General features: G+C 42.5%; 3 protein-coding genes across 3 annotated transcripts; 1 reads left to right on the top strand and 2 right to left on the bottom strand.

Annotated features, from left to right (window-relative positions):
• Positions 1 to 34: 34 nt before the first annotated feature.
• Positions 35 to 24023, bottom strand: LOC120948579 (serine/threonine-protein kinase Nek8). The gene is made up of 8 exons (XM_040365090.2): positions 23164 to 24023; positions 22811 to 23094; positions 22465 to 22748; positions 22284 to 22401; positions 21588 to 22224; positions 21383 to 21517; positions 20757 to 20860; positions 35 to 226 (listed from the first exon to the last, which is right to left on the bottom strand). Exons 1-8 carry the CDS (start codon positions 23875 to 23877, stop codon positions 112 to 114), a joined length of 2391 nt encoding a protein of 796 aa, XP_040221024.2. The 5' UTR covers positions 23878 to 24023; the 3' UTR covers positions 35 to 111.
• On the bottom strand, positions 334 to 820 carry LOC120948582 (chymotrypsin inhibitor-like). Its single transcript, XM_040365099.2, has 2 exons — positions 716 to 820; positions 334 to 650 (listed from the first exon to the last, which is right to left on the bottom strand). Exons 1-2 carry the CDS (start codon positions 771 to 773, stop codon positions 418 to 420), a joined length of 291 nt encoding a protein of 96 aa, XP_040221033.2. The 5' UTR covers positions 774 to 820; the 3' UTR covers positions 334 to 417.
• Positions 9480 to 9983, top strand: LOC120948583 (venom serine protease inhibitor-like). Its single transcript, XM_040365100.2, has 2 exons — positions 9480 to 9611; positions 9686 to 9983. Exons 1-2 carry the CDS (start codon positions 9551 to 9553, stop codon positions 9931 to 9933), a joined length of 309 nt encoding a protein of 102 aa, XP_040221034.2. The 5' UTR covers positions 9480 to 9550; the 3' UTR covers positions 9934 to 9983.
• Positions 24024 to 24355: the final 332 nt, after the last annotated feature.

The raw sequence follows: 24355 nt of genomic DNA, 5'->3' as shown, positions 1-24355 counted from the left end.
CTAAAAGTTTGTTTTCAACTAAAGAAGGCACTGTTCTAGTGATCACCTCACGTTCCAGCTTTGCCTCTCCAAGTACGTTCCAGCTTTGCCGCTCTGATCGATGTGAAGAACCTATGCCAACGGACAGTTCGTTTCCACCAACACGAGAATGCTGTGCTGCAAAGGATGCACATCGAGCAGCTTCACGTACGATCCCGCGCTTTGCTGTTGCTTGGAGGAGTATAATCTGAACAGAAGGTTAATGCACAAACCGTCAATCCATCGTACGTGAGATTGAAAAAGAACAGTTGATGGTGGAGTGCAAGTACTATAGAGTGAAACAAACGTTTGGTGGTTTACTTAAAGCTGTATTTTGCACATTCTACCAAGCAGTGCTAAACATATGATTTGAACTATTACACTAGTTTCACTTCCAGTTTAACCGAAGTAGTTTTTGTACGGACACAGGTAGGGTTGCACGCAGATACCATTACTGTTTCGTAACAAACCCTTGCGGCAGAAGCATCCCACTTCACACACCGTTGGACATTGTGTGGAGCGGCGGCACTTTTCCGTGCACGAGTTGCCACAGTCCGTGTATTCTTCGTTCCGTTTACAGGCTGGCCGTTGCAAGGTTTGTGCCGGTGTCGAGATGGACGTTGGGCTTTGTGCTATCGTGAGGGGACAACGTGTTATAAACCGGCAACTAGTAAGGGCACCCGAGTTTACAGCTTACCATATACACAAATCACTAACACGGACAGTACGATGACTAGAAAGCTTATTTTGTACATTCTGATACCACTTGGTTGGATTACGAAGGAACGAATGTCCACAGATTGTAAAGCGCTGCTTATATATCGTAATCGGTGGTCCAATGTTCTAGAAGCTATTTGAAGCTTCTTTACCATTCCTGGACTGTGCAAAGAAGGTGGCCTAAAAATATCGTCCAATGCTAAAAAACACTTGAGCAAACTTGTGATGCATGTACACGCGCCAAAATTCTTTACGAAACACCTACTCAAGGTTGGTCAGGTGGCAGCCAGCTTGTAACGTTAAATTGTGTCGATAATGTGGGCGCCACAGTTTGAAGATGGATAATTTGCGCCATCAGTTGAGATGATGATGATGATGATGATGATGATAAGTCTCACCTCTTACCCCAACACAGGTTTGAGAAGAACGGTATCTTTACGATAATATTCCTCTGATAGGTATATTGAAATTTAGCCGGTCTCGTAGTACAGTCGTCAACTCGTACGACTTAACAACATGCCCGTCATGGGTTCAATCCCCAAATAGACCGCGCCGCCATACGTAGGACTGACTATCCTGCTATGGGGGGGAATCAATCAGTTACTGAAAGCCAAGCCCACAAGTGGGTACAGGCAGGCCTTGACCGACATCGGTTGTTGAGCCAAAGAAGAAGAAGAAGAAGAAGGTATATTGAAATATGTTGTACGAGTAAGTGGTGTAATCGGAAAATATTCAGCGGAACTCGTCGAGTCATACACACACCCTAGACGACCAACATAGTTCCATCAAGAAAAAAAATGGGTCATACTCCATCGAATACAATGGTATTCCCTAGCATCATTTACGTAGCCCACCAAGAACCAATAAATGGATCTGGCGCACCACTTATCAGTACACAACTGCGACATGCATATGGCCAGTTACACTGGTACCATAGGCGGCTGGGCAATACCTTCCAAAGCAGGTGAACCTAATGTATCTGGAATTGGGCACTTACAATCATCAATGATTGAATCCTGTATGTAGTGTTTTGTATTCTAGATGTAGTGTTTGTAAGTAAGTAAATGCTCGCAAGGTGGAATTGGATGACCAATATGATGCTTTTACGCTAATAAGTAAACTCAAGAAAGTTTCAATATTCTCTTGATCACTTGATTCTTCTCTAGGCACTTTATCTGATCTTACAGAAATAATGAAGTGAGCGCTCATAGCTCTGTGATTTCTACGACAAATCGAATCGACTAATGTGAATCGACGAGCCCATGAACATGAGAAATCTCGACGAGTACATGCACAAGGAACATGACATGAGATATAACAAATATAATTCAATCCATTTGGTGAAAGGACTATAATTTAAACAACGTTAATGAACTGGCAACGTCAAGAGAATTCCACCCTACCCGAACAATACATGTTAGAATGCCTGCATTGGAGTAAGCAGATGTATATGGACTGCGTCGAATAAAACGCGTGATAACAAGAGTATATACTAAGGGTTTTTAGATCGTTTCAACGGCCTCCTCGTTTAACGAAAGGGTGGAGAGAACAATCCAAACAGCCACTCATGGGTTCTCTCAGCAGTAAGCTGATCTTCGTGCAGTTGACGTGGCGTGAGTACCAGAGAGTGATCGGTCGCGAGGATCGTTTTGGTTGCTTAGCGAAATGCTCGGAAACTTTACATCGAAACAGTCCGTTGTTCAGTTTGATTATTAAAGAGTTTTTTTTTATTAAAAAAAAAGTTGATTTATAAAATTTGTGTTTGTGCACATTTATCCATGTCATTCAAATAACACGGACATAAAACAAAGCTATTGCTGAACATTTTGCATAATGTAAAATGTAATTTCCGCGTTTTTCGTGACTCAACAAATCTTATAGTCCACTTATAGTAACAGTAACACACTGAAAGATAGTTCATAAATTATTTGTGTTATTTTTTGTGTGTGTTTTCCAAATGCGTGCGAACAAACGGCGTCCACGGGCCTGCCCACGCTCGAATGCAGAGCCGATGGCATACGATTCTATCTTCACCATTAACATGAGAGAGACAGAGCTTATACCACGAACGTACCCGAAAGGTATGCATGCTTCACTCATCAGGATCTAAAGGCAAGGACAAGGCAAAAGAGACACAGAAAAAATTCCTCACGGCTACAGATGTCCTTTTGATGCGTTGTCTATGCGTCTCGCTCGTTATCACAGCGGCTTACGGCAGGTAAGCAGTACAAATGCTGCTACCTGATACGCACACATGTTTATCGAACACAACTATTCGGTTCGGCTCGGTAAACTTCACTAGGATACCGGAGCAAACCCAGCCAACAATTTCCGAAGGCGCCCCGTGTAAAAAATTTTTACTTTAAGCTTTCCTTAAGTTTTTACACTAGCAGCAGCTAAAGTAAAAACTTTCAGCACGGCACAAACCGACGCACACATTCAAATGCTTGGATTGCTGGTCCTGCTTACGCATACATTTGTATTTATCCCTCCCCTTATATTTTCGGATTGCTGGTTGTAGTAGTGACGCTTTTTCTTTTTGCTTTATGCACACTTTCGCATGCTGTTTATTGGTGTTACTCTTTCCACATGCGTTTTGGCACACTCACACTCTGTATACGGCAGGATGCTTCACCCCTTCCAAATGCTGCAGTTGCTTTCTATTACCCTTCCTCTCGTTCTTCCTTCTACCCTCTGCGCTAGGATATCCTCGACTGGTGCTACGCGTGTTCAGCCGGCGCCTGTCTGGAAATGACGTCACGGACTGGTGCTGCGCATGTTTAGCCAGTTTCCAATAGCTTCGGTTTTGCTGGTTGGGAAAGGGCGCAGACTTTTTCATGATTTTGTATGACTTCGGCTGTTTTGGACTACGCGTGTAGGCGCTCGCAATAGTATGTCACCGATTGCGTGCGATTACAATGCAGTCATTTAGGCGCCAACATAAGCAGCCCACAAATTATAAATACTTTTGGGATGTCTACATTTAGGCGACTAAGATTATTCTACACTTTTAGAACTGCCTTGTATGTATAAACTTACTATATCGTTCACTGTGCAATATACAGTTAGAAGTACCTAGTCTTAAAAGCCTTAAAGGTTTTAAAGAAAATAAAATATTTGGAAAGGTTGATGTAGTGCTATGCTTTAAAAAAATGAGACGTTTTGAAATTTTAAGACTTAATCAGAAACACGCAACCGGATAGTTAGTTCTTGTTAAGGGGGGACGGTTCATTCGGGGTATGAACCAACGACGGTCATGCTGTTAAGTCATGCAAGTTGACACCTATTCCACTGTACCGTTCAAAAGAAAACATTATACAACCTTTTTCATGAAATTTACGAAGAATTTATTCGCACTTCGTCCAAAGATGAGCAATATCATTCCGGTTGGTTTTGTCAAAGGTTTTGATACGATGCAATTGCTGCAATAGATTAATGGAAAATGTATTCCGAGATACCAGTATCATTCTAAACAGCAATCAACAAAGGTTTGTGTATTCATGTGGTTTTGAGCGTTTACGGCTGAGGTATACAACACCATCACTCAAGAGCTTGCTTTTTTGGGATCTCCAACACTAAGCCTGAGGCAATAAATGATACTACATGTTTGAGCAGTCTAGCTAATAAAACACAAAATGAAATGCAAGAATGATAACATTCGAAAACATTCGAAACACATTCTAGCTGCTCGTGTGCTTATTTTCTTTGCTCAGGTGCATTAGTGTATCTGCGTGTTATTGGGAATGGTTTTTACTGTACAGCCACCTCATGTCTTATTGTATTCAGTATATAAGAGGCATGCAGATGGGCTTTTAAAATCACACCTTCTTAAGGAATCCTTTAAAACAGTACGACTGTGAAACGTGAAGTGCCTTCTAGCAACCATGATACGTCCACTAAGTGTTCTGGTTGCAGTGTTGTTTTTGCAGCTTTTGTTTCCTCAGGGTAGAAATTTTATTTTCAAAACTTGAAATGCTTCTTAGCTTATCTTCTCTTCTTTTGCAGCACAAGCTCAAAGTTCTCTGATTACAAGATACTTATCATGTAAAAACCAAAATGAGATATATCAGGAATGCAGGAATAAACGGGATTTTATATGTAACAGATCGTACGACTTTCCTTCGATCAGTCCATGTAGAACAGGATGTTTTTGTAGACCGCAATATGCTCGAAATAGTGCTAACAAGTGCGTTCGTGCGTTTATGGGGGTGAACAAACAATGTAGAAATGGACTTCTAAGATGCGTGGTTTGCCCCCTATAATTCAAAATGTTTGAAAAACACTTTCCTTTTTTGTATATCAAATATATCACAAATTCGGCCTATATTGTCCTCTAAAACTCTATAAAACTGTCCAATAAAAAAATTGTTGCCTCAAATCAGATCAAATTTGTATATGTTAAATATAAACGTTGGACCGGTCTGCTGGTCGTACGAGTCGTGTGAACTGGTGTGATTTAACGGCATGTTGTTCGTCATGGATTCGAGTCCCGAATGAATCGTGCCTTCATATGTAGGACTGACTATCCTGCTATGTGCAATCATTAAGTCATTGAAAGCCAAGCCCAGTGTGCTACAGGCAGGCCTTAACAGATAACGGTTGTTGAGCCGAAGAAGAAGAAGAAATATAGACGCTAACAATGCCAAACATATAAAAGAGAAGTATGTTTTAGACCAGTAGAATTGGAGGTAGCAAACTTTAACGAATCTATTCATTGTTAATAATTATTTATAGTTGATATGTTGGCACAGTGTTGTTTCCTGCGATTCCCGACAGATTTCGAAATCGGGCCGAGTGGTCCCGAAAGGCGGTCCCGTGGTACAGTCGTCAACTCGAACGACTCAATAACATGCCCGTCATAGGTTCAAGCCCAGAATGGACCGTTCCCCCGTAGCAAGGATTGACTATCCGGCTGCGTGGTAATGAATTAAGTTTCGAAAGCCTGTATAGGCCCGGCATATCTGCGTAGGACGTTACGCCAAATAGAAGAAGAATAAGAAAGTCCCGAAAGATACCGATCGAGACGTCATTATACAGGATGCGGGTACTCCCATCCGATGAGAGAGATCTGCAGTCCCACGTTCCGAACTCCCAATCTTAGGTCCTTTTTCCTAGCAGGGAGCTAAATCGACTAGTCTGATACGGTTATTCTATTTGTTCTACTGTTCGATGCTGTAATGGTTTTGAGGAGGTGGCATGCAAGGCCTCCTCCAACATCCTGTCGCGTCGTAGGGCTTACGCTCGCTGGCTTCTTAGCGGGTCTCCACACGTCGTGGGCTTAACTTAAATTCAAAATCAAATACGACAACTACAGCATTTATATAAAATAAACGGATAAATTCCACTTGCTGCTTGTGTGTATCTTTCTTCTCTTCTTTACTCTTTATTTTATCTCTTCTTTATTCAGGTGGAGCTGGGTATTTGTATGTTTCGTATTTGTATGATGGCGTAAATCATTACAGACGACTCATATCTTATTACATGTAGTAACAAGCAGTAACACACAGATGTGAAAAAATATAAAAATACAACTTCCGAACTTTTAACCCATAACGCAAAAACAGCTACAAAGTGACAAGAACAAACTTTCTTGCCAACGAAAGATAAACAATACTAACTAGGTGAAAACAAAAACTTTCAATTAGAACAAACACACAACCCGCAACCAAATATAACAAAACCACAATTAGTTTACTTAAAACTAACTTTTAAGTATACTTAAAACTAACACGATCTTGGCAGTTATCAAATTCGTTCAGACTGTTTCTTCTTTGGCACAACAACCGTTGCTTGTCAAGGCCTGCCTGTACCACTACTGGAGCTTGGCTTTCAGAGACTTATTGATTACACATAGTAGGATAGTCAGTCCTACGGCATGGGGGCACGGTCCATTCGGGGTTTGAACCCATAACGGGCATGGTGTTAAGTCGTGCGAGTTGACGACTGTGCCACCAGACCGGCGCAAGGATAGAATTATGCCCTAGGACTAATTGTACCATGATATGTAAAAAAGCTATGTTCGGAACAGTCGATTGGTGTCTGCGTTCGTAATTTAATCCTGTGGTTAGTATCAATGTTCGGCGGACAATAGATACCCTCAGACAATACGGATTATGCTAAAAAATCTACAATCTGGTATTTATTTTCCTCGTGGAGGGGGAAACCATTCAGGATTTGCAAAGGGGAAATCTAGTAGCAATAACATCCATTTGCTTTTGAGGGCACCTAATAGGCAAAAGTTGTGTGACAAAATTTGCATCGTAGTAACAAGCATGTTAAAGGTGCCATAGTGTCAATAGCAGAATCAAATCAGGTCAAACACCCGCTCATATTCTACTAGCTGCTTGTGTGCCTCTATTATTTGTTCAGCTGTGATCGGATATCAGCCTGTCGTGGAATATGGCCGCTAATATTCTACTAGTATATAAGAAGCATGCAGATGTACTTTTTAAAATCACATCTTTCAAAAGAGTCATTTAAAACACTGTGCAACGCGAAGAGCTTTCTAGCAATCATGTTACGTACACTAATTTTTCTCGTTGCGGTGCTGTTTTTGCAGCTTTTTGTCGTTGCAGGTATGTAAGGTATTATTTGTTGAAGTACAATGCTCCTAAAATGGTGTTCTTTTTTAATAACAGCACAAACTTCTAGACTCACCACTCGACCTCCAACCTGCAAGATAAACGAAGTGTATTATGCATGCAGGGCATGTTCGAATCCGGCTTGTAAAAGGGTATCGGAATGTTGGATAACGATTTGTCAAAGTGGATGTTTCTGCCGGGCTGGATATGCTCGAAAGGGTGATGTTTGCGTTCCTGCCCAATTCGAACTAACTTGCACAAATTGGAATAGATCAATCTGTACTAAATATGGTTTCTTGGCAATTTGTTAATTTTTTTAAAATAAATATAAAAAAAACCTTAGGTGTATTCTATTCTTGTAATCGAGTCGTCATGACGTCGAGTTGATGAAGTTGAGTTGATGAGTTTTGTGAGTTCATTTGTATGGAAAAGTTCACCTTGGAGTTCATTTTCTCGACTCGAATCGTATCGAGTTCAGAATAGAATGCGTCTGCCTACCAGCTTTTCTAGCGGTTTAGAAGAAAGCACACATGTTGTATTGCTTAAAAAATGGTTGATTCTCAAACTAGGGAATAGATCAACAATGCGACAAGACAAGACAAGACAAGCGTTCGCTGCTGAACCCCAAGAGAGGACGATCGGTTTTTGGGCCCGATCACTGCCTAAAAATTATTGAGATCGAAACACCTGACAGTTGTCGCATGATATCGACAAACCAGTGTGCCAATGTCAGGCAAAGGTGCTGACGTTCACAACACTGGCTTACTCATTCTAACGTAACATTGAAGCCCTGTTGTAAATGGTGGTGTTAGTGAACTGATAAAACTCGGTGACGAAACAACAGGACCCTACACCGCTCTTCTTTGTTCAGGTGCCTTTGGGCATATAGGCTTCTACTATACAAACACCACATGTATTACATCTAGTATATAAGAAGCATACCGATGTACTTTTCAAATCATATCACCCAAAAGAACCGTTTAAGGCAGCGAGACTGTGCAACGCGAAGAGTCTTCTTGCAATTATGTTACGTCCCCTTGCAATTCTTCTGATTGCGGTGCTGTATTTGCAGCTTCTGGTTGTTGAAGGTACGTATGGCATTGCTATTACTTGAAATGCTCCTGAAACGGTGTTCTTTCTCAAACACAGCAAAAACATCTAGCCTCATCACTCGAAGGCCAATCTGCAAGACAAACGAAGTGTATTCTACATGCAGTAAATGTGGAAATTTGATTTGCAACACGTTAATATCTAATTGTCCGCAGACATGTCAAAGTGGATGTTTTTGCAAATCTGGATTTGCTCGGAAGGGTAATGTCTGCGTTCCTGCCGCTTTTGAGCTACGGTGCGTAACTGGAGAGAGAGTGTACTGTTCGAAGCTTAGCTACCTGATAAAATGCTGAAACTGTTAAATAAATTGAAAATAATTACTAAACAAACATTATTTTATATGTACAATTTACACAACAAGTTCAACTAGGGGTTTATCTAGCTGAAATTGATAGTTCATAAAAAGTTCATGACTGCTACTGTTTACCTTTTTTAATACTTTCATGTAACAATTTCAAGTAACATTTTTAAAGCCCAGAAATCTTTTTTACAAACTTGTAGGCTATAAAACTAAAGTAAATCAAATTGTCTCATGTTTCAAGCTTTAAGTCCTAAAAATAAAGTGTTTTCAAGTTAACCATGTCTAGTTAGGTCAGTTTTCAATAGTTACGAAAAGTTCGACGACGTACAATTTTAATAATTCTTGTCAGAAGTTCACAAGCGTTTATTCTACTTGAAATATGTTGCGAATTTTGGATGCAAATTTGTGTCAAGCATTAGTGCAACTGCTAGTACGGGTCTATAAGACAAGCTCTAATAAGCAATTAATAGTACGACTGACGAGGAACTACATTACAACACGGTATGTAAATTACAAAGACAGTGCTGAAATACAAAATACAGCGTGTAAACAGAACCATACTATCGAGTCGTCTAGAGTATGGGATTAACGAATGAAAGAATAGAGTGGAAATTAGTGTAAATCCCACACAAAGTGGAACAATACAAACGAGGGTTGCAACCGGTTCCAGGGTTCGGTGTTGGTGTGATTTTTTTTAGTGCGAGCAATATTATCTTTACATATTGAGTTGCTTTAAGGGGTATATAAAGGGCGGTGAAATGATCATTTCCTAGATTATTCCCTATAAAAACTACACTCTACCACGCTCTACCTTGCAGTAACAATGCAGCGCGCCCTAATTATTCTTGTGATTGTTTCGTGCATTCAGATACAGTTTCTCGATGGTAAGTGACGAAAAGTGCCGATTAGTTTGTGTGTTAAAGATATTAATTGCTGTATTGTATTTTGTTTTAACCAGCCAGAAAAAACTGCGGAAGAAATGAGGTGTACTCTGAATGCCACAGCCAATGCCAACCAAAGTGTGGTGATCGCCTAGATGGTATATTTTGCACAAAAGTTTGTGTTAGAGGATGTGGTTGCAAGTCCGGTTACGCAAAGAAGGGTAACGCCTGCGTACGCTATACAAAAGAGAATCGATGCGTTAAAGTGGTAGCACGCCATGGACGATCCCACTGCGCGGAGACAGGGTCATATGTAAAATGTTAACTCTAAGGTGTACGTAAAATAAATTGTGTTAAAAGATTAGCAATTTCTTACACAGATTTGAAAAACAAAATTAGTAAAACACATACACATAAATACATAAATACACTACAAAACATGCCAGAACCATGGCCAGAAACATGCCGTACCGTGCCCTGCCGCGAGCCTCACTCAACCGGCTGCTCGCTAGCACACCTCTCGCACGCACAACACAAGTGAATTTGCTTATGCAATTTCTTGACACGGTGATTATACTTATTTTTTAACATTATTTTTTTCTTATCGAAAATGGTCGGTTATCTGTTGCAACAGGTTGTAGTTATATAACCTTAACAGCAACGAAATGGTAACAAGTTAGCCAAAAGGTGAGCTTTTTTTTGACAGTTCTTTTTACATCGTTGTTAATCATTTCTATAAATCATAAATCATTCCTATAGATGATTATCGGTTATAGTATCATCAAACGAGCATATAAATATTATTGCAATAGCTAGAGAAAACCATCGGTAACAGTCGTCTAATTGACCTATCAACAACGGCTATAGTAGTATTACGACACACCGATACAGCCTTACCAGCCATCAACCAAAGCATCTTGTTTGCTCATATGCCGCACGGCTTTAGCGTTTGTTGTTGTTGAAAATGGCAAATTCTCAAGGACATCAAATACGTCATCCAATTGAAGATTACAGTGTTCCGCATATGAGGTAAACAATGTCACCACAAGTATTCAGACATCGGGAACAAAGTCTGTTTCCAAATTTGAGCGATCCGAGCTGAAAAGTAAGTCTATCAATCAGACGCTACTACAAGGTTCATGAAATTTAAAAAGAAACATGTCTCCGTTACAGTGGTACGCTATGTTGCGGCCGAGGGGCTCCGCCGGGCGAAGGTCTGTCTGTCTGTCAAAGAAATTATAGTGACTTTGGTCCTTATGGACTCTTTCGTCACATGCACTATAATCTTTTCCAAATTGTATATATATATATTTTTCTCTTCCTCTCTGAGGGGGGAGATAAGGGATACACGGATTGGTAGGGATGGGATGGAGAGGTCGGGCGAAGGTTCCGGCTCCTACGGCTACAACGGGGAATTCTCCAAGCCTTTCAGCTAGTGCTCCTCGCTACCTCGGGAGTCTATGCAACAGAAAGGGGGATCGTTCCTTGAGATTCGGATTATTTCGGATGTTTTGAAATGAAGCTCTTAACACTTTGGCTTATCGTTCGAATCTGATTTGGCTCCAGCTTGAGCCGCCTTTATATACCAAAAAATTCACAATTTTTCTGCCCGATACTAACCCAAAATTCTACGCCTTTCCTCCCATTCCCATTCCCGTTTGTCCCCAACTCCCATCGCGCTCCCGGTTTCCATTGTCACTCCCGGCGACATCTGTTTGCACTGGCGATTCCAGAAATTCCGCATCGATCAATCCATCGAGCAATCCTTTGTGTAGACGGTACCGGTGCTGCGCGTGCTGCTAAAGTAGTGCCAGTGCTGAAACCTGGAAAGGACCCATGCTCGGGATCGAGTTATCGTCCTATTTCTTTATTGAGTACCATTAGCAAAATATTTGAAAGGATAATTCACACGAGGTTGGAGACCCACGTGTCTGCTAACAACATCCTACCGGACGTACAGTTTGGGTTCAGGAGGCAGCGGTCGGCTGCCATGCAGTTACAGCGAGTGATGCAGATTGTTAGCAATGCCAAAACAAGTGGAAAATCCACTGGCATAGCCCTTCTAGACGTGGAGAAGGCGTTCGATAGCGTTTGGCATAATGGTCTCATTTACAAACTCAGACTGCAGGGTTTTCCTTCCTACTTGGTTCATTTAGTCCAAAGCTACCTCAGTGAACGAACATCGGCTGTTTACGTGAATTCGGAAAAATCCGAATCATATTCCAATTGTGCGGGTGTACCACAGGGGAGTGTTATCGGTCCTCTGTTGTACAATTGCTACACGGCCGATGTTCCTTCACTGAGGTCAGGCACGGATCTGGCCTTGTACGCGGATGACACTGCCATCTTGTGCTCAAGCAGGACCTTACGACACGTTGGTACCGGACTTCAGAGAGGCCTTGACACGTTTGTCAAGTATCTGAACGACTGGAAAATTAACATAAACTCCAACAAAACTCAAATGCTATTAGTCCCATACAGAACTGGCACTAGAACTTCCACAATAGAGCGTAAGGCTGGAAATATTAAAATGGGTCCCATTAACATTCCATGGACAAGCACCGCACGATATCTAGGTGTAGTTTTTGATCAGCGGCTCTGTTTTAAACATCATGTCCAAAACATCAAAGTCAAGGCAACCTGGATGCTAAAGAGTCTATACCCTCTCATCAAGCGCAAATCAAGTTTGTCACTGGAAAACAAAAAGATTATTTACAGTCAGATTGTTTTGCCATCGATAACCTATGCATGTAACGTTTGGCATAAATGTTCAAATTCCAATTTTAAATCGTTACAAACCATTCAAAACAGGTTTTTGAAATTGATAATGAACTTTCCAAATCGGTACCCCACCACAGATCTGCATGCACAAACTGGTTTGCCCATTTTAACGGAGAAGATCCAGGATATCCTAGATCGACTTCGACAGACCTGTATAAATTCGGATTCGGATAGTATAAGGAACTTATTTTAGTACTCTAGTTCGCAATTAAGTTAGGTTAAGCTAGGGTAGTTAGTGTAGTAAGCTTTTGTAAATATTCTTCTCCTATCAATTTCATTATGGATTTTATCCTCACAGTAGCTAAACGCTTCATTTACATAGCCACTCTGTGCTGTTATTAAGGAAAACATTCATTTTCATCCTCAAACAAAAGAAAAGCTTGAGCTGTAAGTTCAAACCCCTAGCGTAAACACCACCAGGCAGGAAACCTAGTTAAGATTTCGTCAACTGAACTGAATCAATCGATGTATTCTAGTGTATGAATAAACACAATCATTTTTTGCTATTTAAAAAAAAAAAAAAAAAAAAAAAAAAAGGTGCTGCGCGTGCTGGTAGCGACGTTCATCGTGGGGGGTACGGCTGGCGTTTCGTGGAAATTCACCGATCTTGTGTCTTTTCACTTTTTATTTTTTATTCTGCATGCACTTCGCACGCAACATTCTCCCCCACGTAATTCACAGGCGGGGATTACGCTTCTTGCTTAGTTGGTCGAAGTGCTTGGTGGGTTATTTTCCAATAACTGTTTTGCCCAATGACATGGGGCGATCTTTGTCTTCTTGCGAGGAGGCTTCGTTTCATTGTTGTCGTTGTTAGGCTGAAGCGGTCTTATTCGATTTGTACCCTGGTGTTGCTGAGATGTTGTGTGGAGAAGCAAATGTTCTTTTTGCTCTACATTTAATACGGCAACTCGGACAGCTGGTCGTTTTAATATGTTTTCTCCCACTTTTACTTCCACTGATCGTACTTGCCCATCCGGGGCCATATTCGTTTTCACAATTCTTCCTTTGATCCACTTTCCTGGTGGTGCGTTGTCATCGAACAGCACGACTATGTCTCCCACCTTTATGGGTTCTACGTGGTTAGTCCACTTATTTCGGCGTATTAGTGTTGGAAGATATTCTTTTTTCCAAAGGTCCAAGAATATCTTTGAGTAATGCTGTGTAAGTTTGTACTGTTGCCCTTTAGTGAGAGTTGCCATTTCTTCGGGAAATCCTTCCCATTGAGCACTGCGATACATTCCATTTCGGACTAATTGGACGTCATTAGGCTGAATGGAACGTGTAAATGCTGAACGATTTCTAATAAAATCGGCAAACTTTTTCAGAATTGTTAGATGTTTTAACAATCTAGGCCACGAAGAATAATTCTCGACTGGTATAGCTGTTTCTGCGTGTTGGTGTACAGCTACTACGCGGCATTCTTCATTCGTTTCTACGATCTCTTTGTGTGGCCAATCTGATTCGTTGTTTCTTAAGAACGAAGGTCCATTTACCCAAATCCAATCATTTGGATATGGTTTTGTTGCAATGTCTGCTGGATTTTCTCGAGATGGAACCCATCTCCATTGGTCGGCACGAGATGATTCTAAAATTTCGCCCACACGATGTGCAACAAATTGTGCGTATTTACGACGATTTTTGAGCCAACTCAATACTACTTCCGAATCACTCCAGTATGTTATGTGTTTTACGAATAGGCGAAGTTCTTTTCTTATACTTTCGGTTAGACGTACACCCAGAACCGCAGCCTGTAACTCCAGCCTAGGAATGGACAATGGATTAATTGGCGCCACGCGTGCCTTTCCGGCCACAAGATTAATAAAAACTGTTCCTTCCTTAGTTACAGTGCGGGCGTAAACGCAAGCAGCAAATGCGTTCTCAGAAGCGTCTACGAAAGTATGCAATTCTAGCGGATCATTCAAGGTTATTACCAATTGCCTCGGAATTCGTATGTTTTCGGCACTCTTTACTACGCGTAGACATTCTTCCCATTTCTCTTGTAATTCATCTGGAATGGTGGAGTCCCAATCCTTCGTTATAACATGAAGTTCTCTCATTAAAATTCTGCCAGCTATTGTTACGTGGCTTATTAAGCCCAGCGGATCGTAAACACTCATGACAAAACTAAGAACTTCTCTCATTGTTGGCCTGTCTTTTGTTACTTTGTTCATTTTGACTTGAAACCCAAAATAATCGATCGTTGGGTTCCAATGAACACCAAGTATCTTCTCGTAGTCTTGGCCCTTTTCTTCGATTTGTACTGAAGTTGTTTTTTGTTGTACACGATCTTGAGGAATTGTTTTCAGTAACTCCCCCCGGTTTGAGGTAAAATTTCTTATGTGAAAATCAGCAGCTTTGTGTACCTCAATTACTTGTCTCACTGTTTCAATTGCATCTTCCATTGTGAAAAAACTATCGAGATAGTCGTCAACATAATGTTGTCGAACTATTGGGTCTACTGCCAGAGGGTGTGTTTCGGCGTGGGCAGCTGCGTTGGTATTCTTTACTACTTGTGCGCATGCAGGCGAACAAGTCGCGCCAAATGTCATGACTTGCATGACGTACACATCGGGACACCGGTTTTCACAATCTCGCCACAGAATACGCTGAGAGTCCTGATCTTCTTCCCGTATTCTTACTCGGTGGAACATCTCTTGGATGTCCCCTGTGACGCAGATGTTGCCTTCTCGAAAACGTAGCAAGACACCGAAAAGTGAAGCCATTTCGTCAGGGCCAGATAGTAATTGGGAGTTCAGCGAAATGTGATTTACTTCAGCAGCCGCGTCAAACACCAATCGTGGTTTCGGTATCGGTTTGTTTCGGTTGACTACAACGAAATGCGGTAGATAGAAAGTTTTTGGTGTTGCAATAGCAACCTGGCTTGGCGTCAACTTTCTCAGATAACCCTTCTGTATGTAATCTGCAAATGTGTTCTTTGCCCAGACTTGCAGCTCTCTATTCTTATTCAACTGCTTTTCCAAGCTTACTAGGCGTTTCAGTGCGTTTGGATAGCTATTTGGGAAGTGTGCCACTTCTGGTTTCCACAACAGTCCCACTTGATAATATCCATCCTTTTTCTCTAGCGTCTTTTCTAGAATTTTATTCGCTTGCTCTATCTCTTTGGGCACAAGGGGTTTTGTCACTTTCACTCCAAAATCTTCCGTACTGAAGTATTGTTGGATCATTCTATTCATTATTTCCTCGTTTTTGTGTACCATGAAATGATCCGATCTTGTTGCCGGTTGTGTGTACTCATTTCCGAATATTATCCATCCGAGTTTTGTTTTGATGGCCATCGGTTCTTCTGGACGGCCCATTCTGCGGTCTAATGGCATGATAAGGTGGCTGTGACTTAAGCCGATGAGGATGGTAGGGTAAGCGTTTGTAAACGATTCTATTTTAATGCCTTTCAGGTGTGGGTAAAGAGCAAGCAGTCTATTGGTGTCTATTGTTTGTTGTGGTAGTTGTAGATTTTTAACGGTTCGCACCTCTTTCAATAGGAATTCTTTTCCTTGATCATTTACAATCGTAAGTTGCACTCGACGACTGGTGTCTTGATCTACCGTTAGATTTTGGGTCCACGTCATTGTTAATGGATCTTGCCGGCCTTGTAAACCTAACTTGTTTGCAAAATCTTCCTCCATGAGTGTTAGTGACGATCCAGCGTCCAAGAAAGCAAACGTTTTCATAGCCACTGACCCATTGCGTACGGTTATCGGAACGATCTGGTAGTAGACACGTACGTCATTATAGTGATAATATATTGGCTGGGGCACTTCATGTAACAGAGGATGATGCCGCCGAATACATCCCTGCACACTACATACTTTGGACAATGGGCAGTTTCTTTGGACATGCTCGCTGGAGAGGAGACATGTGAAACACAGATGGTGTTGTGTGGTGAATGCAATTCGGTCACTAATGTTTTTCTGTAAAAAGATTTCACACTCTGGCAACGTATGTTGTCCTTTGCACAAGCGACAAACTGTGTGCAAGTTTTGAGCAATGTTCATTTGCTGGGAATTTCGTGGTGGTTTGTGATTGTGATATTTGTGAACATTTACTTTGTTCTGTGGTCGATCTGTTCTTTTTGGCAGACTTCGCAATGCCTTTGATATTTGGCGCATCCAATCGTTGAACTGGTCAAGCGTTATCTCAGAATTTGCTGCCTCTAGACTGGCTTTGTGCTGTGCCCAATTCAGTTGTTTATCGATCGAAAGTTTTGCCAACAATTCATCGATGAGTCGAGGATCATTCAAGTAAGATCTTTTTCCTAAAATCTTAATATTTGTAACAAGGTTATCAAGAGCGTCAGAAAGCTCCATTATTCTCATTTGTCCTTCGACCTTTATTTTCACCACATCTTTCAATAGCTCTTTGTATACTTGGTCCGCTCTTCCAAATTGTTCTTCTAAACGACCCATGATGGCCGGAACGTTCTGCGGATCCAAGAGTAAGGCACGTACTGCTTTTTCGGCTTCTCCCTTAACAAATCGTTGCAATCGATTCAAGTTTTCTAGCTTGCTAAAACCTGCTTCTATTGTTGTGTCTTCAAATGTCTTTTTGAAATGTGGCCAGTCTTGTGGTTTTCCATCAAATTCTGGAAGGTTTACTAATGTGGTTTTCTTGATATGGCGGCTAGCTTCCAAACTATTGTTCTGTAATACCATAGCGAGTTCTAATATGGCTTGATCTGGTGTACTTTTCTTTTCTTCTTGTTGATATTGTATCTTGATATCTTGGCATTTTATGCACAACCATTCTTCTTCTGCGGTTGGTACCGCCGATAGTTTGGCGCAGGCCAGGTGAAAATATCGATCGCATTCCTCACATCTAACAAACGGACTATCACCGTTTGGTTCGGTACAGAGGCGACATGCGCCGTTTTTGTTCTCAACAAAATAATTGCTCTTCTTGGTAGCCATTTTCACGACGATTCTACGACACACGGTCGTATGACAAAACAGCATAAATTGATGCGGCTGGACACTCGGGACCACGGCGCACTTTAATGACACGGATGGCTGGACACTCTGGCCAGAAGCACGGACTTAGCTTTCTTCCAATCCGGTCCACTTCGATAGAAGGACGTATGACAAAAACACAAATTGATGCGGCTGGACACTCGGGACCACGGCGCACTTTTACGACGCGGATGGCTGGACACTCTGGCCAGAAGCACGGACTTAGCTTTCTTCCAATCCGGTCTGATGATGATGATGTGACGACGTCACGGATGGGCTGGACGCTTTGGTTCCAGAAGCACACTCTGGGCTCGACCCTTCCGGTGCGGCTGGACACTCGGGACCACGGCGCACTTGGTAACACGGAGCACGGTAGCTACACGGCTCGTCCACTCCGGTCTAACAACGACGCGACGACACTATCTACGGTGAGGCTCTCCTCTCTGGAGCCACCAATGTTGCGGCCGAGGGGCTCCGCCGGGCGAAGGTTCCGGCTCCTACGGCTACAACGGGGAATTCTCCAAGCCTTTCAGCTAGTGCTCCTCGCTACCTCGGGAGTCTATGCAACAGAAAGGGGGATCGTTCCTTGAGATTCGGATTATTTCGGATGTTTTGAAATGAAGCTCTTAACACTTTGGCTTATCGTTCGAATCTGATTTGGCTCCAGCTTGAGCCGCCTTTATATACCAAAAAATTCACAATTTTTCTGCCCGATACTAACCCAAAATTCTACGCCTTTCCTCCCACTCCCATTCCCGTTTGTCCCCAACTCCCATCGCGCTCCCGGTTTCCATTGTCACTCCCGGCGACATCTGTTTGCACTGGCGATTCCAGAAATTCCGCATCGATCAATCCATCGAGCAATCCTTTGTGTAGACGGTACCGGTGCTGCGCGTGCTGGTAGCGACGTTCATCGTGGGGGGTACGGCTGGCGTTTCGTGGAAATTCACCGATCTTGTGTCTTTTCACTTTTTATTTTTTATTCTGCATGCACTTCGCACGCAACACGCTAAATTAATGTTACAGTAGTATTCGAATGATATTACGTTTAATTGTCCTTGCACTTGGTAAATCTTTCAAACAATTGATCGTCTTCGTGCTATAGCTTTTTACATTAAAAAAACTAAAGAATACAATTTGCGATGTGGAAACAAACATTTTATGTCGTGGTGATTTTATGATCTATTCGAACGATACCACCACTTTTGGCTAAGTGAGGAAATAAGCGAAAACCATCGATCGCATAAAACACTATGCAATACTATACAACACATCGATAACAACTAAGGATAAAGCATATTACACGGTTATGAGCATGTACGTCTGAGGTGAACAACACCAACATTCGAGAATAGAGATTGCTCTTTTTTGGGATCTCCAACACTAAGCCTGAGGCAATAAATGATGCATGTTTGAGCAGTCTAGCTAATAAAACACAAAATGAAATGCGATAATGACAACATTCGAGAAACATTCGCACTTACTCTAGCTGCTCGTGTGCTTATTTTCTTTGCTCAGGTGCATTAGTGTATCTGCGTGTTATTGGGAATGGTTTTTACTATACTGCCAACTCATGTGTTATTGTATTCAGTATATAAGAGGCATGCAGATGAGACTTTCTTCTTCTTCTTCTTCTTCTTTGGCTCAACAACCGATGTCGGTCAAGGCCTGCCTGTACCCACTTGTGGGCTTGGCTTTCAGTGACTAATAGATTTCCCCCCATAGCAGGATAGTCAGTCCTACGTATGGCGGCGCGGTCTATTTGGGGATTGAACCCATGACGGGCATGTTGTTAAGTCGTACGAGTTGACGACTGTACTACGAGACCGGCTAACTTTCTTCTACCTACTACCAAAAGAACCTTCTAAGATAGTGCAGCCTTCTAGTCAAGAGCCTTCTTGCAACCATGATACGGTCAAAAATTCTGCTGTTTGCAGTGTTGTTTGTGCAGCTTCTGTTTGCACAAGTTAGGAAAAATATTTTCAAAACGTGAAATAATCCTAAGCTTATCTTTTTTCTTTTTACAGCTCAAGTTACAAGTTATTGGTTAAAACTATTAAAACCCGTACCATGTAATACTATACTATACTAATAATAAATGAGATATATATAAAATGCAGTAATAATCGTGATTTCATTTGTAACACATCGTACGGCTCTAATTCGATTAGTCCATGTAGAAAAGGATGTTTTTGTAAACCGAACTATGCTCGAAACAGTGCTAATCAGTGCGTTAGGTGGGTTGTGGGTTCGAGAAAACAATGTAAAAATGGAATTCTAAGATGTGTGGTTTGCCCCAAATAATTCTAAATGTTCAACTTTCGTTTTTCTACGTTAAGTCTAACACAAATATGCCCCTGTACTGTACTCAAAACCTCTAAACAATTGTCCAATAAAAAATTGCTCCCTTAAATCTAATCAATCTTGTGTATGGTTAATATATAGGCGTATTCTTTTCTTTCCCTATAAGTCTGAAAGACGCAAACGACGCTTATAGAGGCCTATAAGGCGTATTCTATAAGTAAGATAAGAATAGAATACGCCTGATAAGAATAGAACACGCCTGAATGACATTCATATAAAAGAGCAGGATGTTTTAGACAAGTAGAATTTGAGGTTGCATTCTTTGATGCCATTGCTAATCATTCGTTGACACAGTGTTGTTTCCTGCGATTCCGAGTAGTCCCGAAATATTCCGATCGAAGCTAGGAAAAAGACGAAAGGACACTCTTTCGTCTAAGCACGAGACAAGTGACGGATTTATAGCGTGTCTAAATAAACCATCTAATTAAGAAAGACACAAGTGCGGCAAACCACGCCACGAGTCACAACATGTCCTCGAAATGAAGTGTATACTAGTTGCGGCATTAGATGCAGAGAGCGTAAATGCAATGATGTACTAGCCTTTGATGTGTATTCAACGATGTGAGACGGGATGCTTTTGCAAACCATACTTTGCACGCAACAGCAAACGCGTTTGTGTTCCTTCAAATTGGAATTCAATTCCGGCACTGAACGAGCAGAATTTGAGTGTTATTTCTTAAAACACGAGAACGGATACCACGTGTGGCATTTTTGCTGGACGCATCTTGCTAACGATCGGGGAACTAATGCAACACATGGAACACATTTAAACCACTTGCGTACACAACAGATATTTTTGGATTTTGCACATTGAAGATCGCAGTACAAATATGCGAATTATAGATTTAGCTATACCCTACTATTATAGACACAATGGTAATGGAGTTGGAAATAGTGTATTATTTTACCTAAAAGAATATTTATTTTCAGGAAGAATATATTTGGAAAAAAGCGTTTTGCAAAAAAAAAAAAAATCAATCGTGTGCAAAATGTGTTCTAAAACAAGCAGCGCATCAGCTGTGTGTCGGGATGTACTTACGCTAGAACGTCAGCTGGTTCGAGGATGGTCTCCTGTTTGTAGAGAGAGGTTAAGATGTTGGCTAGCGCCGTCGTACTGTTAGCAACCGTTGCCAAGGATGGCCGCTGCAAGGAGAAGCAACACATAGGGGTTAGGCGGGGTTATCTTGCTGCTATCAACGATGTACCTCTAGCGGGGTTAAGTTCGGTGGATGTTTGCCAGTACAACAAGATGTGTTTTGATGTTTATAGAAATACTTAATAACTAAGTATGATTTTCGTGGTCACATTTACAAGACAGTGTTAGCACTACTTTCAAAGTGTGACCCGGTTGTCGTATAAGATATCCATATGGAACGTTCACTCTATTCGTAAGTTACAAATAGCCATTTAATTGCAATGATACTATAAGACCAAAGACTCCCAGACCGAAAGAAAAGGTTAAAGGAGATGATTATTACATTTTAAAACTAATAACCCCTAAGAACGACAGTGCAAAGGATGGAATTGCTGTCGCCTAAACTATTTTCTAGATTTTAGAACATTGTTACACGCATTGCATACCTTTGGGGGAGAAAGGAACAAAATTTCCGCAAGGATATGCAATTCGCACAACACAAATATCACTTTCGTACCACACATATTTACCTGCTCATTATTGTTTCCGGCACGTGATTCACTGCAATCCTCTGCGATTTCCGGTGTGCCGGTGCGCGTGCCCCAGTGTACGACACAATTGTCGTCAGTCGTCGCCACCGTATACGAATGGTTACATTGCACATTCTACATATAGAAAATCACATAAGATCCAGCATTACCCGTGATTCTCCCAGTACTCCCGTCCCTCTCTTACCACAACGTAACGTGACTGCAGCTGCCGAACGATCGATGGTTGAGCCAGTTCAAATTTATGTCCAGCACCGCGCTGCCCGCCCGAATTGTCCCCAAGCATAACCAGAAAGCCACCTTCGATAAGAAATGCCGCATGCGTATCCGCCACACTGACCGCCACTATCTTCGGGCGTTTGGCCGCATCGAGATGCACCATGCGCAGTGTAGCGGTGCTGGCCACTTTACGGCCCAGACCGAGCCGATTGCCCGCATTGCTTCCACAGCAGTAGCAATCGCCCTGCGTGGTGATGAGAATGGTACAGTCCGGACCGGCGTACACCTCCCGCACGTTCTGCACGAGCTGCGGCAGGATGATGCGTTCCGGTTCGAGGGCAACGTGAATACGTTTGCCAAGCGCTAGCGCACCATTATCACTGCTGCCCCAGCTGTACACGATGCCACCCTCGGTCAGGGCCAGCACGTGCGTGGTCCCGCTCGAAACCTGCACGATGGGGATGTGTTCCAGTTTGGCGATTTGCTTCGGCACGAGCAGTGACGCTCTGTTCCCCTGCCCGAGACATCCGTTGCTATTGTCACCGCAGGCAAGCAGCAGCCCGGAAGCAGTACGAAAGATGCTAAATCCATCCCCAACGGCAGCACTAAAAGAGAAAGAGAAGGAAGGCGTACCAGCCCGCTTACATTCGCGCTCGCTCCTTACCTGACTATGCGGCGCGACCGGATCGCATCGATTCGCATGGGAATGTGGTGCCACGTTTCGAGTGCATCGTGGCCCAGCTGGCCCTTGTCGCCTTCGCCCCAACTGTACACAGTGCCGTCTGCAGCATGTGAGTAAGTTTTATTAGATGCGATCTTACCCATAATACTGTCTGCGTAATTACCTTCTAAAACGGCTACAAAATGTTGTCCACGTGTGGCTACTTGCATGATCTTTATCGTCGGTGGTAGATGCAATGGTGCCAACGAGGAGGACGAACCGAATGAGTGTAATTGATAGAGGACCGTACGTTCGATTGGATGATTTTGATTTAAATCCGTACCAACCCGGGCTGTCGATGCATCTACATACGATTTGGCAGTGGCACGATCGTCCTGTACCATCGATTCGACATTCAACAGTAGTTCCGGTTGTTTGGATTTTGAATGGTGCGCTTCAAACTGAAAACTACAAAAAAGAAACTGATGCATAGTACTTAAACTGTAATTCAATCCATTCTAATTCCATACCCTTCGGCAGATCCCAAATTCTTGTAGATAAGCGGAATCCAGTACTGCAGCAGCTCTGAAGCGGATGGCCGCGCGATCGGCTCTATTTGAAACATTAGCCCCAACACGTGGCGCAGCGAGTCGGAGTAACAAGCCGGCAGTGGTACGTACTCGGCCGTCATAATTTTGCCCACCAGCTCGAACAAGTTTGAGGCGGTAAATGCTTTCTTCAGGCAACACATTTCACCGATAATGCATCCGAGCGCCCAGACATCACTTTTTTCGTCATACTCCTTGCCTTCACACTGTTGAAGGTGAAGAGAAGAAAAAGAATGTTAATGAGCTAGAAAACAACTCCTTTACAGCAATCTTACCATCTCTGGGCTGAAATAATACGGCGTCCCGAGTACGGTCTGCGCGTGCACATTGCTGTTCATGATTTTCGATATCCCAAAGTCGCCCACCTTCACCGTGCCCTTGCCGTGCAGGAACACATTGGCCGTCTTCAGATCGCGATGCAGGATGTTCTGCGAGTGCATGTAGCTCAGTGCACTGGCCAGCTGCTCGAATATGTTCAACACGAACCGTTCCGGCAGCGGTTCGCATTGGCTGCGCACGGCCAGCATCTGCGCAAGTGTGCCACCGTCTGCGTACTCCATCTCGATCAGCAGCACATCGCCGCGCACGGACGAACCAAGGTAGACGATGATGTTGGGATGGTGCAGCTTGGAAAACACCTCCACCTCGTTCATCGCCATCTCGCGCTCGGGTTTGGCCAGATTACCGAGCGCTATCTGCTTCATGATCACCTGTTGCCCGTCGGACTGCCGCTCGTACAGGACCGCGACACCGAACGAACCCTGACCTACGGAGCGTACCTTTCGATAGCCGGTCAGGTCGAGCACATGTTGCGGCCCAGCCGTACCTTCTCGGGGGGCCACGGAGCCAAGCGTTTGGCGTGGCGAAGGATTAGGACCGAGCAGGGTGAGATTTTGAAACCTACTCAGCACGGACATCTCGCCGGTCGTTTGCGTTGGTCCGTATTTTGGTTTTTGGCTGAAGGCAGGACGAATTTCTTTAAGCTCCATTTGAGGAAGGTAGCCAGAACTGCGGCGTCCCGTTTGAAGTTGTGGTAAACAGTAAATAAACGATTGTGCGAAAAGTGATTTGTTGTGGCTCTACGATTACCATGGTTGTGCGTTTTGAAAAGAGCGCAAGCGCTATGATTATTGAATGAAATTCCTTACCCCGAGCGGTGCTTTTGGTTTTATTTGAATAAAAACAAATTTTCTACCGAATGTGCTTAACACAACCCTTTTTCAAGGCTCTTGAATAATTTTTCACAATTAATTGCGTGAAACATATGTAACCGTTGTTTTCAAATTAAACGAGTTGACAGCCGAGTCCCAGTGAAAAGCGTATAGCACTACAACAGTACGGTTCGATGCTGTCAGTTTTCATAAAATTATTATTTTTCAAACTAGAAATCGTTTTTAAAAAACTCAAATAAATGTAAAAATAAAATTATAGCGGTGATATGTACAAAAATAGTTCAATTATGGAATT

This window comes from Anopheles coluzzii, chromosome 2, assembly GCF_943734685.1.
Source record: "Anopheles coluzzii chromosome 2, AcolN3, whole genome shotgun sequence".
NCBI classification, from domain to species: Eukaryota; Metazoa; Arthropoda; class Insecta; order Diptera; family Culicidae; genus Anopheles; species Anopheles coluzzii.
The sequence above is the reverse complement of the archived record's forward strand: the minus strand, read 5'-3'. Positions and strand labels throughout refer to the sequence as shown.

Coding starts and splice junctions, on each gene's coding strand:
- LOC120948582 (XM_040365099.2), bottom strand. CDS start 773: ATGTACAAAATAAGCTTTCTAGTCATCGTACTGTCCGTGTTAGTGATT. Junction 651..715: donor GTTAGTGATTTGTGTATATG/GTAAGCTGTAAA, acceptor CCCTCACGATAG/CACAAAGCCCAACGTCCATC.
- LOC120948583 (XM_040365100.2), top strand. CDS start 9,551: ATGCAGCGCGCCCTAATTATTCTTGTGATTGTTTCGTGCATTCAGATA. Junction 9,612..9,685: donor TCAGATACAGTTTCTCGATG/GTAAGTGACGAA, acceptor TGTTTTAACCAG/CCAGAAAAAACTGCGGAAGA.
- LOC120948579 (XM_040365090.2), bottom strand. CDS start 23,877: ATGGAGCTTAAAGAAATTCGTCCTGCCTTCAGCCAAAAACCAAAATAC. Junction 21,518..21,587: donor TGCAGTCACGTTACGTTGTG/GTAAGAGAGGGA, acceptor TTCTATATGTAG/AATGTGCAATGTAACCATTC. Junction 20,861..21,382: donor CCGGAAACAATAATGAGCAG/GTAAATATGTGT, acceptor TTCTCCTTGCAG/CGGCCATCCTTGGCAACGGT.